The sequence below is a fragment of the Pleurodeles waltl genome, chromosome 3_1 (assembly GCF_031143425.1).
Source record: "Pleurodeles waltl isolate 20211129_DDA chromosome 3_1, aPleWal1.hap1.20221129, whole genome shotgun sequence".
Classification (NCBI taxonomy): Eukaryota; Metazoa; Chordata; class Amphibia; order Caudata; family Salamandridae; genus Pleurodeles; species Pleurodeles waltl.
Window position 1 is genome coordinate 1575618918 of NC_090440.1, and position 15187 is coordinate 1575634104.

Consider the following 15187-nt stretch of genomic DNA (forward strand, 5'->3'; position numbering starts at 1 on the left):
TTCGTTTTGGTGTAATTTTAAAACTAAAAATATTTCCTATTTTTATAAATTGGTTTTGGATTTGTAAACTCTTTCCTGTACTTTATTTAATTACTGTTTTGTGATACTTGAATGCTTAAAACTTTGTCTCCTAAGTTAAGCCTTGCCGCTCATTGCCAAGCTACCAAGGGTTGAGCTGGAGTTAATTTATTGAGACCTAACTGAACCTAGTGGGGTTTAGTGGCCTATTCCATAAAGACATAGATCTTAAATTGTGGCTTATACATAAACACCTGCTTGCGCGGGGGAAGTGGTGAGATAAAATGTGCCTACTCTATATCTTTTCCCCTTAAAGTTTAGTGTATTTGGACATAATTAAGAAGTCCTTTTTAAAACACATGTAAAACAATCATCCAATCTATGATACCTTTTAACAATCCTTACCAATCCATACCTCCTTTTCCTTCGTACTAGAAACCAGCCACTAGTTCAAGCAAAAGACAGTAACTTTAAAAAGACAAAGTGCCTAATTTACAAGGCCCTAGCGCCTCTTAGCGCCACACTAGATTTTTTTTTTTTACACTAATGTGGTGTTGAGGAGGCCTTTCTCCTTCACCATATTTACAAAGTGGTGCAATGCTTGCATTGTACCACTTTGCACCCCCTTGCGCCACATTATGCCTGCACCAGACATAATGTATAGAAAAGGGGCATTCCCCTGTAGCGACGCCCATAAAAATGGTGCAGATAAATTTACAAAATTTCACTGCACAATTTTTTGTGTCATTTTCAATGACTGCTCAGAGCAGGAGTTCAAATGACGTGCTCATTACTTTCAATGAGCCTTCCTTTGCTTTGCAGGATTAGAACCACAGTTTATGGTGCTAATCCTACAAAGTACCAGAACAGCATCATACATTTTGACGCTATTGTCCTAACGTGCACCATGGTGTGCTGTATTGTAAATACGGCTCACCCATGGTGTCGTTAGGGTGTGCAAGGGGGAGACGCAAGAAAAGTGGTACATTACAGCTAATGCACCATTTTCTTGCAAATCTGTCCCAAAAAGAGGAGCTGAACTTCAATTTACGTGTATCTTCTCCCCTAAAAGTATATGTACTATTGGAACAGCTTTGTTCATTGTTACTTTTTGAATTTTGGACAGTGTGATGGCATGATTCTAAAAAAGTGTGACAGTTTTCTCTAAACCTTTTTTCTTTACTTCTTTACTTTATTTTTGCTTACTGCTTTCAGTCCCATGCCCTACCACAGCCAGCTTTCAGCTTTTATTGCGCAGCTCCTCAACATGATCTCCTTACATGAGAGATGGTTGGCTATGTGGGATCATTAACTCTGTCTTGAATGAAGAAGGAAAAGTGGATGTAAGAATGTGAGAATATGTGAGACGGATAAAGTACATAAATGTGATGTGCTATGGCAGCAGAGCTAGTCCATGATAATGATGTTTTGCTAATCTGTTTGGTTAGTGAACACTTGTTTGTTTGCCTTTAGCCCAACATTGCATAATAATACATAATAACGAGTTGTACCTTTTACAAGTAGCATGGTTTACATAATTAGCAATCAAATAGGAAGAGTCAAAATGAAAACCCTGAGAAAGTGAAGAATGTGAAAGTTTATAAAGCTCTGTAAGAATCTGTTAGAGGTGCATAAAACACGTCAAACTTGTCGTATCCATTTTTTGCAGTTTTGACAATCAATCTTTGATTTCTGCTAAATATGCATCATCCTCATGTAGATTTCTGTGCACATACTAACATTAAAGTGTTCTAATGTAGTGCTATCACACATTTCTGTATAAACTGCAGATTTATATAGTGTAGATATTTATTTTCATACGTAATATTGATACATTATACATTGTTGTAGAATGTATAATCTATGGATGACTCATAGACTATTCAAGTCATAGCATGATTGCAAGCATTTTTTAAATAATGTACACCATTTGCTCACTTCAGGAATATTGGTAGGGTACATTTACATAGCACAGACGTTTGTCCATAGAGCCTGGTGGTGCATACCTCATCACTGGCTAATGTGTAGACGTGAAGCCGTTCACTAAAAATTCCATGAAGGATGAGGTATTTAACAGGCCCATCGCATTGAGGTAAGTAATGACCCACGGCTTTACGTTTACGGAGCTATTGTGTTGCTTATACACATCAATAGAAGTAAAAAAGGCATAACCTCAACCTAATCGGTGTGATTTCACAGTTCTGCTTTATATTCTGCTTGCTGGAAAAAGATATGCCCAGGTGCAAAAACAGGTTAAGGAAAAATTGGGTTAACGTGTACCTTGCTGAATGCCTTCCAATATGAAAAGTTTATAGAAAACTTTCATATCTGTTAGAGGATGTGGTCGCTAAAATCATCAGTGACTGCATCAGTGATGCCATTTGAGATGTCTTCATTGACGTCATCAGTTATGTCATTTAACATGTCACAGGTGATGTTATGAGTGATGTAATGTGATAAACGTGCCTTTCCAATAGTTCGGTCCTCTTTTAATAAGAACAGAATAAAGTCCACAAATGCAGACACATAGGTGAGTTTGAAATAACAGGGCTAATAAATATCAGTACAACATTTTGGTAGACAAGTTAGCAGATGATCTCACATGTTTTCCTTGATTCGTGCCAGAAGAGGCTCAAGCCATCCAACAGTACATTCACAGTGAGCATCCAAGAAAGTTATAACCTGGCCCGTCGAGGCAGTTGCTCCTCTAAGTCTGGCACGAATTAGTCCTGAGCGTAGTTCCATCCTAAGAATTTTCACTTGAACTTGCAGTTTGTTCACATAATTCTCCAGGGGAGTTTTTAGAAAATCTGTAAAGACAATATAAACACTGAATTTGTAAATGGCAGGGTGAATATCAGGCACAGTCACCAACAAGGCAACTTTATATGAATGGTTTCTTCTGCATATTTCCATATTAATCAGTTACTGGTAAATACATACCAAATAAAAACAGCTTATTATGAAACAAAAATTACCAATAGGTCAAAGTACAATAACATTATTTTACAGGAAGTATAATTGTGGTTCCAAATAAACAATATGGTCCATGGAGAATATGCCAAGTATTTATTGGCCTGTGTTGTCAAAGGACATCCTACAATAATTCACTATTGTTCTATGAGCTGCTTTTTTCTAAAGTACTATTTATGTGGAATTAAGCATTTGCTGATAATGGCGAATTACTGTATTGAGGGGACTACCAATTTGTGTTTAGAATAGCTTTGTGGTTGGTTGGGAGCGGTAGGTAAGAGTCATAACTGAGGAAGAGAGTTTCGCATTTTCACAACTCATGGCCGACATTTGTTGTGATAGCTATAAGACCGATATGAATGTTTCGATGATGGTAATTGTTAGAAATGGGGTTTTTGGTTGGCAGTCAGGTTGCCCTCTGTCCAAGCAATAACCCTCACTCTGGTCAGGGTAAGTCACACACAATCCAAAATCAGCCTGTGCTCACCCTCCGGTAGCTTGGCACGAGCAGTCAGGCTTAACTTAGAAGGCAATGTGTAAAGCATTTGTGCAATAAATCATACAACACCATAGCATAACACCACAAAAATACAGCACAGTGTTTAGAAAAATATATAATATTTATCTGGGTATCTTCAGGTCAAAACGATCAAAGTTGCAATACGAATTTGTAAAGATATCACTGAAAAGTGATAGAGAGTGTCTTAAGTCTTTAGAAAGTAAACAAAGTCTCTTTCAAACACAAAGTACCTGGTTTCTGGTGGAAGATCTCCTCAGAGGGCCACAGAGGAAGAGGTGCGTGGAAAAAGGGTGTGTGCGTCGATTTCTCCCCAGCACACACGGACTTGCGTCGTTATGTTCCACGCGGGGAAGTCGGGCGTCGTTTTCCGGCGCGCGGACAGTCTCTTTCTGTGGGTCGCGGGGATTACCAGATGTCCCGGGTCTGAGCGTGGATTTTCCTGCTTGTTTTCCGGCTGCGCGTCGTTCTGCGGGGCTGTGCGTTGAAGTTTTGATCTCACGGCAGGCGTCGCGTCGATTTCTCCCGGGAAGTCGGGCGGCGTTGTCCTTGCAAGGCCGTGCGTCAAAGTTTCAGTCGTCCCGAAGGCGTCGCGTTGATCAGCGTTGGTGTGCGGCGTTTTTCTTGCCGCGGAACAAGCTGTGCGTCGAAAAGTTCGGCGCACGGAGCGTCCAGGAGGAAGAGTGAAGTCTTTTTGGTCCTGAGACTTCAGGGAACAGGAGGCAAGCTCTATCCAAGCCCTTGGAGAGCACTTTTACAGCCAGGCAAGAGTTCAGCAAGGCAGCAGGCCAACAGCAAGGCAGCAGTCCTTTGTAGAAAAGCAGACAGGTGAGTCCTTTGAGCAGCCAGGCAGTTCTTCTTGGCAGGATGTAGTTTCTGGTTCAGGTTTCTTCTCCAGCAAGTGTCTGATGAGGTAGGGCAGGAGGCCCTGTTTTATACTAAGTTGTGCCTTTGAAGTGGGGGTGACTTCAAAGAGTCTCTAAGAAATGCACCAAGCCCCCTTTCAGTTCAATCCTGTCTGCCAGAGTCCCAGTAGGGGGTGTGGCAGTCCTTTGTGTGAGGGCAGGCCCTCCACCCTCCCAGCCCAGGAAGACCCATTCAAAATGCAGATGTATGCAAGTGAGGCTGAGTACCCTGTGTTTAGGGTGTGTCTGAGTGAATGCACAAGGAGCTGTCAACTAAACCTAGCCAGACGTGGATTGAAGGGCACAACAAGATTTTAGTGCAAAGAAATGCTCACTTTCTAAAAGTGGCATTTCTAGAATAGTAATATTAAATCCAACTTCACCAGTCAGCAGGATTTTGTATTACCATTCTGGCCATACTAAATATGACCTTCCTGCTCCTTTCAGATCAGCAGCTGCCACTTCAACAGTGTATGAGGGCAGCCCCAATGTTAGCCTATGAAAGGAGCAGGCCTCACAGTAGTGTAAAAACGAAGTTAGGAGTTTTACACTACCAGGACATATAACTACACAGGTGCATGTCCTGCCTTTTACCTACACAGCACCCTGCTCTAGGGGTTACCTAGGGCACACATTAGGGGTGACTTATGTATAGAAAAAGGGGAGTTCTAGGCTTGGCAAGTACCTTTAAATGCCAAGTCGAGGTGGCAGTGAAACTGCACACACAGGCCTTGCAATGGCAGGCCTGAGACAAGGTTAAGGGGCTACTGAGGTGGGTGGCACAACCAGTGCTGCAGGCCCACTAGTAGCATTTAATCTACCTGCCCTAGGCACATGTAGTGCACTCTACCAGGGACTTACAAGTAAATTAAATAGTCAATCATGGATAAACCAATCAGTAGTACAATTTACACAGCGAGCATATGCAGTTTAGCACTGGTTAGCAGTGGTAAAGTGCCCAGAGGTCAAAAGCCAACAACAACGGGTCAGAAAAAATAGGAGGAAGGAGGCAAAAAGTTTGGGGATGTCCCTGTCAAAAAGCCAGGTCCAACATGACCCCCTACCAGCCTAAAGCCAGGGGAGAACAATCACTATCCTGATGTACTTCCCTGTTTGAGGCGACAGAACAAGGACCCAGGCCCACAACAGCAGGGGCATGCTCCAGTTCTTCGCCTTCCTGACTCCAATTGGATCACTCTGTCCATACTCTCAGGGCCCACTAAGCCAACCCATGGGGAACCTTTCTCCTTACCTGCGGATCCCATCTGTGCAGCACCTAACCTTACTTTGCTCACAGATGTATCCCAGGAGCAGGATAGTACCACCATGACCAACACAGTGGTGTTGCCCACTCTACCCCCGGGGTGTGACACTTGTCCCCTCCCCAGGGATAACTCTGTCCACCCGGACAGCAAGCCACAGTGATTACTGACAGCTGTCAGGGATGAGAGGCAGGCCCCAGGCCTCTCAAAGCTCTCCAACCACTGTGGCTGTGGAGAGTGGGGGGCGGTAGCCCCAGGTGCTGGGCACCCTTTAACCACTCTCCCTTCCACCAGGTCAGGGATGACAGCCTGAACCTGGTCCTCCCCTCGGGGGCTCTGTACCCTCCCTCCTGGAGCGGTACCCCCCCAGAGTCCAACATGGTCAGGGTGCTTACAGAAGTCGCCCTGTACCATTCCTCCACCAGTGCAGGGCTGTTAACCTGCAACTGGCCCTCCAACCTGGGGCCTGTACCTTCAGGTTGGACTAGGGCCCGGGGTGAGGCTTCCCTCCCCCTGCCCTCCCTTCTGGGGTCCAGCACCCTCCAACTAGGAGTGGCCTCCTCAGAAGACACCATGGTAGGGGCACTGTTATCAGTAGCCCCTCCCTCCAGGTCCGGGGGGACACCCTGAACCTGGTCTTCCAGCCCAGGGTCTGTACCCTCAGACTGGATCACTGCCTGGCAAACCAGGACTTCCTGGGAGGCACACCTACCCCCCACCAGGTCAGAATTTAACCTCTGCACCTGACCATTCAACTCAGAGTCACCACCCTGAAGTTGAACAATTGCCTGGCACGCCAGGACTTCCTGGAGGGCACACTGACCCTCCACCAGGTCAGAGTTTAACCTCTGAACTTGGCCATTCAACTCAGAGTCACCACCCGGAAGTTGAACAATTGCCTGGCACGCCAGGACTTCCTGGAGGGCACACTGACCCTCCACCAGGTCAGAGTTTAACCTCTGAACTGAGCCATTCAACTCAGAGTCACCACCCTGAAGTTGAACAATTGCCTGGCGCACCAGGACTTTCTGGGAGGCACACCTACCTCCCACCAGGTCAGAGTTTAACCTCTGAGCCTGATTCCCCAACCCAGGGTCACCACCCTGAGGTTGGGCAATTGCCCGGCACGCCAGGACTTTCTGGGGGGCACACCTACCCCCCACCAGGTCAGAGTTTAACCTCTGAGCTTGGTTCCCCAACCCAGGGTCACCACCCTGAGGTTGGGCAATTGCCTGGCACGCCAGGACTTTCTGGGGGGCACACCTACCCCCCACCAGGTCAGAGTTTAACCTCTGAACCTGGTCATCCAACCCAGAGTCAACACCCTGAGGTTGGACAATTGCCTGGCACAGCAGGACTTCTGGGGTGGCACATCTACCACCCACCGGGTCAGAGTTTAACCTCTGCACCTGACCGTTCAACTCAGAGTCACCACCCTGAAGTTGAACAATTGCCTGGCACGCCAGGACTTCCTGGAGGGCACACTGACCCTCCACCAGGTCAGAGTTTAACCTCTGAACTTGGCCATTCAACTCAGAGTCACCACCCTGAAGTTGAAAAATTGCCTGGCGCACCAGGACTTTCTGGGAGGCACGCCTACCTCCCACCAGGTCAGAGTTTAATCTCTGAGCCTGGTTCCCCAACCCAGGGTCACCACCCTGAGGTTGGGCAATTGCCTGGCATGCCAGGACTTTCTGGGGGGTACACCTACCCCCCACCAGGTCAGAGTTTAACCTCTGAACCTGGTCATCCAACCCAGAGTCAACACCCTGAGGTTAGACAATTGCCTGGCACGCCATGACTTTCTGGGGGGCACAGCAGGACTTCTTGGGAGGCACACCTACCTCCCACCAGGTCAGAGTTTAACCTCTGAACCTGGGTATCCAACCCAGAGTCACCACCCTGAGGTTGGGCAACTGCCTGGCACACCAGGACTTTCTGGGAGGCACGCCTACCTCCCACCAGGTCAGAGGTTAACCTCTGAGCCTGGATCTCCAACCCAGGGTCACCACCCTGAGGTTGAACAATTGCCTGGCACGCCAGGACTTTCTGGGGGGCACACCTACCCCCCACCAGGTCAGAGTTTAACCTCTGAACCTGGTCATCCAACCCAGAGTCAACACCCTGAGGTTGGACAATTGCCTGGCACTGCAGGACTTCTTGGGAGGCACATCTACCTCCCACCAGGTCAGAGTTTAACCTCTGAACCTGGGTATCCAACCCAGAGTCACCAACCTGAGGTTGAATCTTTGCCTGGCATGCCAGGACTTCCTGGGGGGCACTCTCACCCCCCACAAGGGACACACCGTCCCCAAGGGCCACACAAGAGTCTGGTTGGCGCAGGTCTCCCGACCTCTGCCCATCCGGCAGAGTCTGGGTTTCCCCCAAACCAGAAACGGTTTCACCTGGGTCATTCCTGGGGGGCTCTGCTCTCAGAGCTGTCCCCTGACTCTCAAGGTCCTCCACTGGGGTCTGCAACCCCCTCTCAACCCTATGTCTGGACTTCTGCACCCCCTCACTAGAAGGGGTACTGCCAGACACCAGAACTGTTGGGATGCTGGCTACAGTCACCCCCCCAAGTTCTTCTGACACTGCGGGGCTTCCCTCAAAAGGTGGCCCTACGGTACAGGCTAGGCTTCCCTCCTGGTGTTCCCTCATGGAACCCTCTAGGATCTGGGACCTACCTGGGACACTACCATCCTTTCCCACCACACTCGGTTGGGAACCACCTAGACCACTCCCTTCAGGAGCACCCCCAAATGCCTCTTCAGACTCTCTGGTACTCACCCAGAAGTCTGCCTCCATTGTAAGTTCCCTGGGGTCAGAGAACTCACACTCCACCTGGTGTTGGCGTAGCTCTGGAAAATAAGGACCAGACATATGCTCTCCAGCAATTAAATCACTCTGCCCTTCACATGTATTAACCACAGTACCCTTCACCCAACCACCCAGTAACTCAACCTTGGAAAAGCATTCTACTTCACCCTCCTGAGACTGGTGAGACAGTATCTGTCTGTCCCTGACACTCAACCCATACTCTTCTGGGATGTCTCTACACTCTATATCCAGGACGTCCACCAGGGGGGAACCCTTTTCTCTGTCACTCTCTGCTAGAGTCAGTAAAGTGTCCCTCCCCCCAGTAGGAATATGACTCCCTGTGCCAGTTCCCCAATCCTTCTCAGGGACCCTGTGCATAACGGGAACTATCTCATACCCTTGAACCACCTGGGGTGTGTCAACTCCCTTCTTCAAGTTGGGCACCACATCTCTGGGCTTGTGCCCTTCTTGAGCAGTACTGGATGCAAGATTTTTGAACTGGACTCAGCCCTTCCGGCCTCCAGTTTCAGCTCTTTACAGCTCAGCTCTTGAGCTGCAATCTTTTCTTCTTCCAGGGCTAAGAGACTTGTTGACTCAGCCCTTTCAAGCTGCTCATCTAGCTCTTCCATACACCGCTCTAGAGCTAGGAGCCATTCATCTCCCACTGGTTCTCTTTCCTCATCTGAATAGTCTTCCTCCTCATGTGAGTAGTCCTCCTCCTCATCTGAGGGGTACTTAGTCATTTGGTTTCTTGCTGCCTCTCTCTCTGCCCATCTTTCTTCCCCCCAGACTATGTAGGCATGTAGCATCTCTGCCTTAGTAGATCTCCTGGCTACAGGAAGGCCCCATTTTCTGCAAAGCTTCCTTAGGTCAGCCTTAGTGAGGTGGTCAGTAGGCACAAAGAATGAGTAGGTAAGCAATCTCATTGCTGACAAAGTCTTACTGGCAAGAACCAAAATCCAAAGTCCAAAATCTCAATAGTATATCCAGGAGGACATCAGAGAACCAAAAGCAAAAAAGATGAAAAATCAAGTTGACCTTCAACTGTGGGTAGGTAGTGAAATACTTAGCTACTGTATGTCACTGCACAAACACAAGTCCTATCCTCACCGCTGATCACCAATGTTAGAAATGGGGTTTTTGGTTGGCAGTCAGGTTGCCCTCTGTCCAAGCAATAACCCTCACTCTAGTCAGGGTAAGTCACACACAATCCAAAATCAGCCTGTGCTCACCCTCCGGTAGCTTGGCACGAGCAGTCAGGCTTAACTTAGAAGGCAATGTGTAAAACATTTGTGCAATAAATCATACAACACCATAGCATAACACCACAAAAATACACCACACAGTGTTTAGAAAAATATATAATATTTATCTGGGTATCTTCAGGTCAAAACGATCAAAGTTGCAATACGAATTTGTAAAGATATCACTGAAAAGTGATAGAGAGTGTCTTAAGTCTTTAGAAAGTAAACAAAGTCTCTTTCAAACACAAAGTACCTGGTTTCTGGTGGAAAATCTCCTCAGGGGGCCACAGAGGAAGAGGTGCGTGGAAAAAGGGTGTGTGCGTCGATTTCTCCCCAGCACACACGGACTTGCGTCGTTATTTTCCACGCGGGGAAGTCGGGCATCGTTTTCCGGCGCGCGGACAGTCTCTTTCTATGGGTCGCGGGGATTACCAGATGTCCCGGGTCTGTGCGTGGATTTTCCTGCTTGTTTTCCGGCTGCGCGTCGTTCTGCGGGGCTGTGCGTCGAAGTTTTGATCTCACGGCAGGCGTCGCGTCGATTTCTCCCGGGAAGTCGGGTGGCGTTGTCCTTGCGAGGCCGTGCGTCAAAGTTTCGGTCGCCTCGAAGGCGTCGCGTTGATCAGCGTCGGTGTGCGGCGTTTTTCTTGCTGCGGAACAAGCTGTGCGTCGAAAAGTTCGGCGCACAGAGCGTCCAGGAGGAAGAGTGAAGTCTTTTTGGTCCTGAGACTTCAGGGAACAGGAGGCAAGCTCTATCCAAGCCCTTGGAGAGCACTTTTACAGCCAGGCAAGAGTTCAGCAAGGCAGCAGGCCAACAGCAAGGCAGCAGTCCTTTGTAGAAAAGCAGACAGGTGAGTCCTTTGAGCAGCCAGGCATTTCTTCTTGGCAGGATGTAGTTTCTGGTTCAGGTTTCTTCTCCAGCAAGTGTCTGATGAGGTAGGGCAGAGGCCCTGTTTTATACTAAGTTGTGCCTTTGAAGTGGGGGTGACTTCAAAGAGTCTCTAAGAAATGCACCAAGCCCCCTTTCAGTTCAATCCTGTCTGCCAGAGTCCCAGTAGGGGGTGTGGCAGTCCTTTGTGTGAGGGCAGGCCCTGCACCCTCCCAGCCCAGGAAGACCCATTCAAAATGCAGATGTATGCAAGTGAGGCTGAGTAACCTGTGTTTGGGGTGTGTCTGAGTGAATGCACAAGGAGCTGTCAACTAAACCTAGCCAGACGTGGATTGAAGGGCACAACAAGATTTTAGTGCAAAGAAATGCTCACTTTCTAAAAGTGGCATTTCTAGAATAGTAATATTAAATCCAACTTCACCAGTCAGCAGGATTTTGTATTACCATTCTGGCCATACTAAATATGACCTTCCTGCTCCTTTCAGATCAGCAGCTGCCACTTCAACAGTGTATGAGGGCAGCCCCAATGTTAGCCTATGAAAGGAGCAGGCCTCACAGTAGTGTAAAAACGAATTTAGGAGTTTTACACTACCAGGACATTTAACTACACAGGTACATGTCCTGCCTTTTACCTACACAGCACCCTGCTCTAGGGGTTACCTAGGGCACACATTAGGGGTGACTTATGTATAGAAAAAGGGGAGTTCTAGGCTTGGCAAGTACCTTTAAATGCCAAGTCGAGGTGGCAGTGAAACTGCACACACAGGCCTTGCAATGGCAGGCCTGAGACAAGGTTAAGGGGCTACTGAGGTGGGTGGCACAACCAGTGCTGCAGGCCCACTAGTAGCATTTAATCTACCTGCCCTAGGCACATGTAGTGCACTCTACCAGGGACTTACAAGTAAATTAAATAGTCAATCATGGATACACCAATCAGTAGTACAATTTACACAGAGAGCATATGCACTTTAGCACTGGTTAGCAGTGGTAAAGTGCCCAGAGGTCAAAAGCCAACAACAACGGGTCAGAAAAAATAGGAGGAAGGAGGCAAAATGTGTGGGGATGTCCCTGTCAAAAAGCCAGGTCCAACAGTAATGTTCTCATTTTCTTTGAAAAGCGGGCAATGTGATACACTCTTCCTTTGAACTGCAGTGAGTTACTGCATGAATGCAGTTGTCTACAAGAAAGTAAGTGGATACAGATAGTTAAGCATTGTAAGAGTATCAAAAGGAGCTTGAATAGAGGTTGCTATTTTTTCTTATCTTGTTCCCAAATGGCAAACAGCTATCTATTTGTGAGAAAGGAAAAAAACACAAAAATAAATGATGATAAACATCAATAGCTGTGTCTAAAGTGCATTCATTTAAGAGATATAAGTGAGTTATTTTAGACAGAACAGTACAGAGACAGAATAGAGTAAACCTTCATGATATTTCCTCACCTCTGATCCATTATCCCTTACAAGCTCCCCACCCTTATGCTTATCACTATTGGAATATTCTGAAATGCTGCATCTGGTCAACGTCTCGCAATGCATGGCCACAAGTCACTGCAGGTGGCCATCTCTCGCCTCATGCACTCAGCGGGTTGGCCACAGGGCCTCACCCCTAACTCCAGCTGACTACCAACATCCCACAGACACCCATCTGACATTTTTAAACATTTCAGTGTGGCAGGACTCCCAAAGATGTCCCACAGGACCTCTCAGTGCCACACTGGGTCCCACAAGAGCTAGGGGTCTAGGGTGCAAGTACCCTACCACCTTCTATATGGCTTTAAAAATATTTTCATGAATCATGGAACAGGTCCCTGAATCCTGTAATGGGAGCTAAAATATTTTGCTTCACGCACATCGCACTTTCTCACTGGACTTGCGCCGACCCCCAACAATTGTTTTTCCCCACTGGTGTCCTCCATTAGCACAATCTCATCCATGCTTTTTCAATTATTCTGCTCGGCATGGATGGCGATGTGCTAATCCTTTGCTTAAAGACTTTTTAGTAAAAATGGCAGAAGGCTAAACTTGGAAACTACCTGGAGTTTTCTGCTTCTTTCTTGCATAATTTATGCAGCACTCCAAGCCTGAAAGTGTATTGTCTTGACTTATATTGGGTACCCCTTGGGGTCTGGACAAACCTATATCTCTCTGATAAGTTCTAATCAGAGCAAAAAGCTTGTGACAGGCGTTGCTTATGTTCATTCCAGGTTGGTTTGGATGGTATTTTACCAATCCAAAACTGTAATACTGTGCCTGGAGTGGTGAAAGGCTTTTGCCATGTTCCAGCTGGGGATGGATGCCATTGGGCTAATCAATGCTTAACGTCTTTGTTGTAAAAATGGCAAAAGGCTTCATCAGTTTCTATCTCAGTGTGGATAGCATTATGCTAATCCTACGCTTAAACAATTCTTCTAGAAAAAGCAGACATTTGAGCTGAGTCGATTCAGTGTCAGTGCTGTTGTAAGGTGTCTCATATAAAAGAGCTGTTTCCTACCCAATTCTTTTTTTGCATAATTTATGGGGCATATATTTATATCAAGCAGTAGTTCTAGTTAGGATCACATTTCTGTTGGTGTTAGATTGTTGGGGGGTTTGCTTATATCTGAAACATTCCAAAAGAAAGCCTCGTCCACCTTAGCACCTCCCTGAAACTTTTGGAGTGAACCGTCAAGCGGGGGCTGAGAAAAAGCTAGTTCCAAAATGCATTTGTTACAATCAATTCTCTGTAGAAAATTAGACAAAGATATAGCCAAAATGGCTGAATGGACCTTGGCAGAAAGCTAGATCTTGATCCAGAAAATGAGATTTTTGTGATTTAGTTAACTTCATTTATTAGGTTTTGAGGAATTAAGGTTCAACATGTTTATAAATATCAACCCGTAGAAGATCTGTGGACCAGACAGATTGAAAGATAAGATCTGAGTGGCTACTACCACATCAGCAAAGATGGACTGGCAGCCATTTTAGGGGAGGCAGGGTAGAGATACCCTGGGGCTAAAAACTGTAACTTTTCTTCAGTTGGAACTGAGGAGTTGTGGCAAAATTACAAATAAATGGCAGGGCTGGGCAGGGCAGGGTTTTATATTACAAAAACCCTAGAAATTGATTGAAAAAAAATCCAAAGGTTAAAATGTGTTAAAGTTAGATGTAAATACCGGTAAGCATAATGTTTTAACCCAAAAACACAGACATTTACAAGTTGTATTTAACTAAAGAAATTGTAACTTGTGCCCTCACCTTGCATTGCTCATGACTGCATATATTACAACACTCATGAAATGTTCTATGACATCATTAAAAACATCACCAATGACATCTGAAATTACATCATTGATGACATGGAGCACAGTACTGCTTATATTTCCGAAAAAGAATTTAGTGGAGTGGGTCACCCTGGCAGTGGGTTGTAATCCTACAATGGCCCCAAAAGTTTTTTCACCCAGCTAAGGGAGAAGATTGGGAGCTTTGTTCCAATCCTAGGAAATTAAATGGGCCAATAGGCACCGAAGACAGATTTTATTAAATGAAAACTAAACAGTCTTTTTGCCCCTTCTTCTGGAGTGAAGAGTGGAGGATGCACCTGTAATCAGCCCTTGGTGGGAATAAACTACACCGAATTCCTTCAATATATTATATATAATTTTTTTAAAGAATGCAGTTGGGGGCCACCACATCCTCACATCAGGATGCAGCTTGCTACTGAGCCACAGCAGTCTTTCCTTCCCCTGGGACCTGAAGCATGTACACCCCCATCACCATGGCAAGCAAGAAGAAGTTTATGTGTAGTTTGGACATATATTGGCTGTTAGTGAGGTGGTTAACTCCCCACAACCTGCCTACCCTGAATGCCAGAAAAACTGCTTTGTGCCAAGGGATGAGGGATATAGTACAGTGACAAGACTGGCAAGCCCAGCACCCCATTCTGTTTCACAACCTACTCCCTGGTGGTCTGCGAGAGATTCTGTTGTTGTATTGTACATGTTGTTCATTCTATTTCTATTTCTGTGGAGTGGTCAAGAAAAAGTGCTGGTTGCATTTGTTGTATGCAAGAGGCTTGTGAGGAGTTATTGCTCCTTGTTTGCATCTCACCTGCTGTAAGAGTATGCAGGAATCTTATGAGGACTAGTGGCTATGTCTTACTACATGTTTTGCATCCCTGGTCCTGCGAGGGTATGCAGTTGAGGGTGAGTGTATAAAATGTTTCCTTGGTCCTGCAAGAGTGTGCAAAGGAGGGTATGCTGTAGCGTAGCAATAGCCCCTGGTCCTGTACAAGTGTGCAGTAGGGGGTGAACATGTAGTATTTATCCCTGGTCCTGCAAGAGTATGCAGTAGAGAGAAAATGTGGATCATTCGCTCCTGGTCCTACAAGAGTATGCAGTAAAAGGTGAACACGTGGTATTTGTCCCTGGTCCTTTATAAGTACCTAGTAGAGGATGAGTGTAGTGATTGTCCCTTGTCCTCCAAGAGTATCCAGCAGAGGGTGAACATGGACTATTCACTTCTGGTCCTTCAAGAGTATGCCGTAGAGGGTGAACATGTAGCATTTGTCCCTGGCCCTGCAAGAGTA

At 46.4% G+C, this 15187-nt stretch overlaps 1 protein-coding gene across 2 annotated transcripts in view; it reads right to left on the minus strand.

Moving 5' to 3' along the window:
* Positions 1–15187, minus strand: part of GALNT13 (polypeptide N-acetylgalactosaminyltransferase 13) — a 1141430-nt gene that overhangs the window by 711336 nt on the left and 414907 nt on the right. For both annotated transcript variants that reach the window (XM_069225168.1, XM_069225167.1), the window contains exon 4: positions 2621–2828. In XM_069225168.1, coding sequence (XP_069081269.1) covers positions 2621–2828 — 208 coding nt within the window. The remainder of the gene's footprint in view (positions 1–2620; positions 2829–15187) is intronic.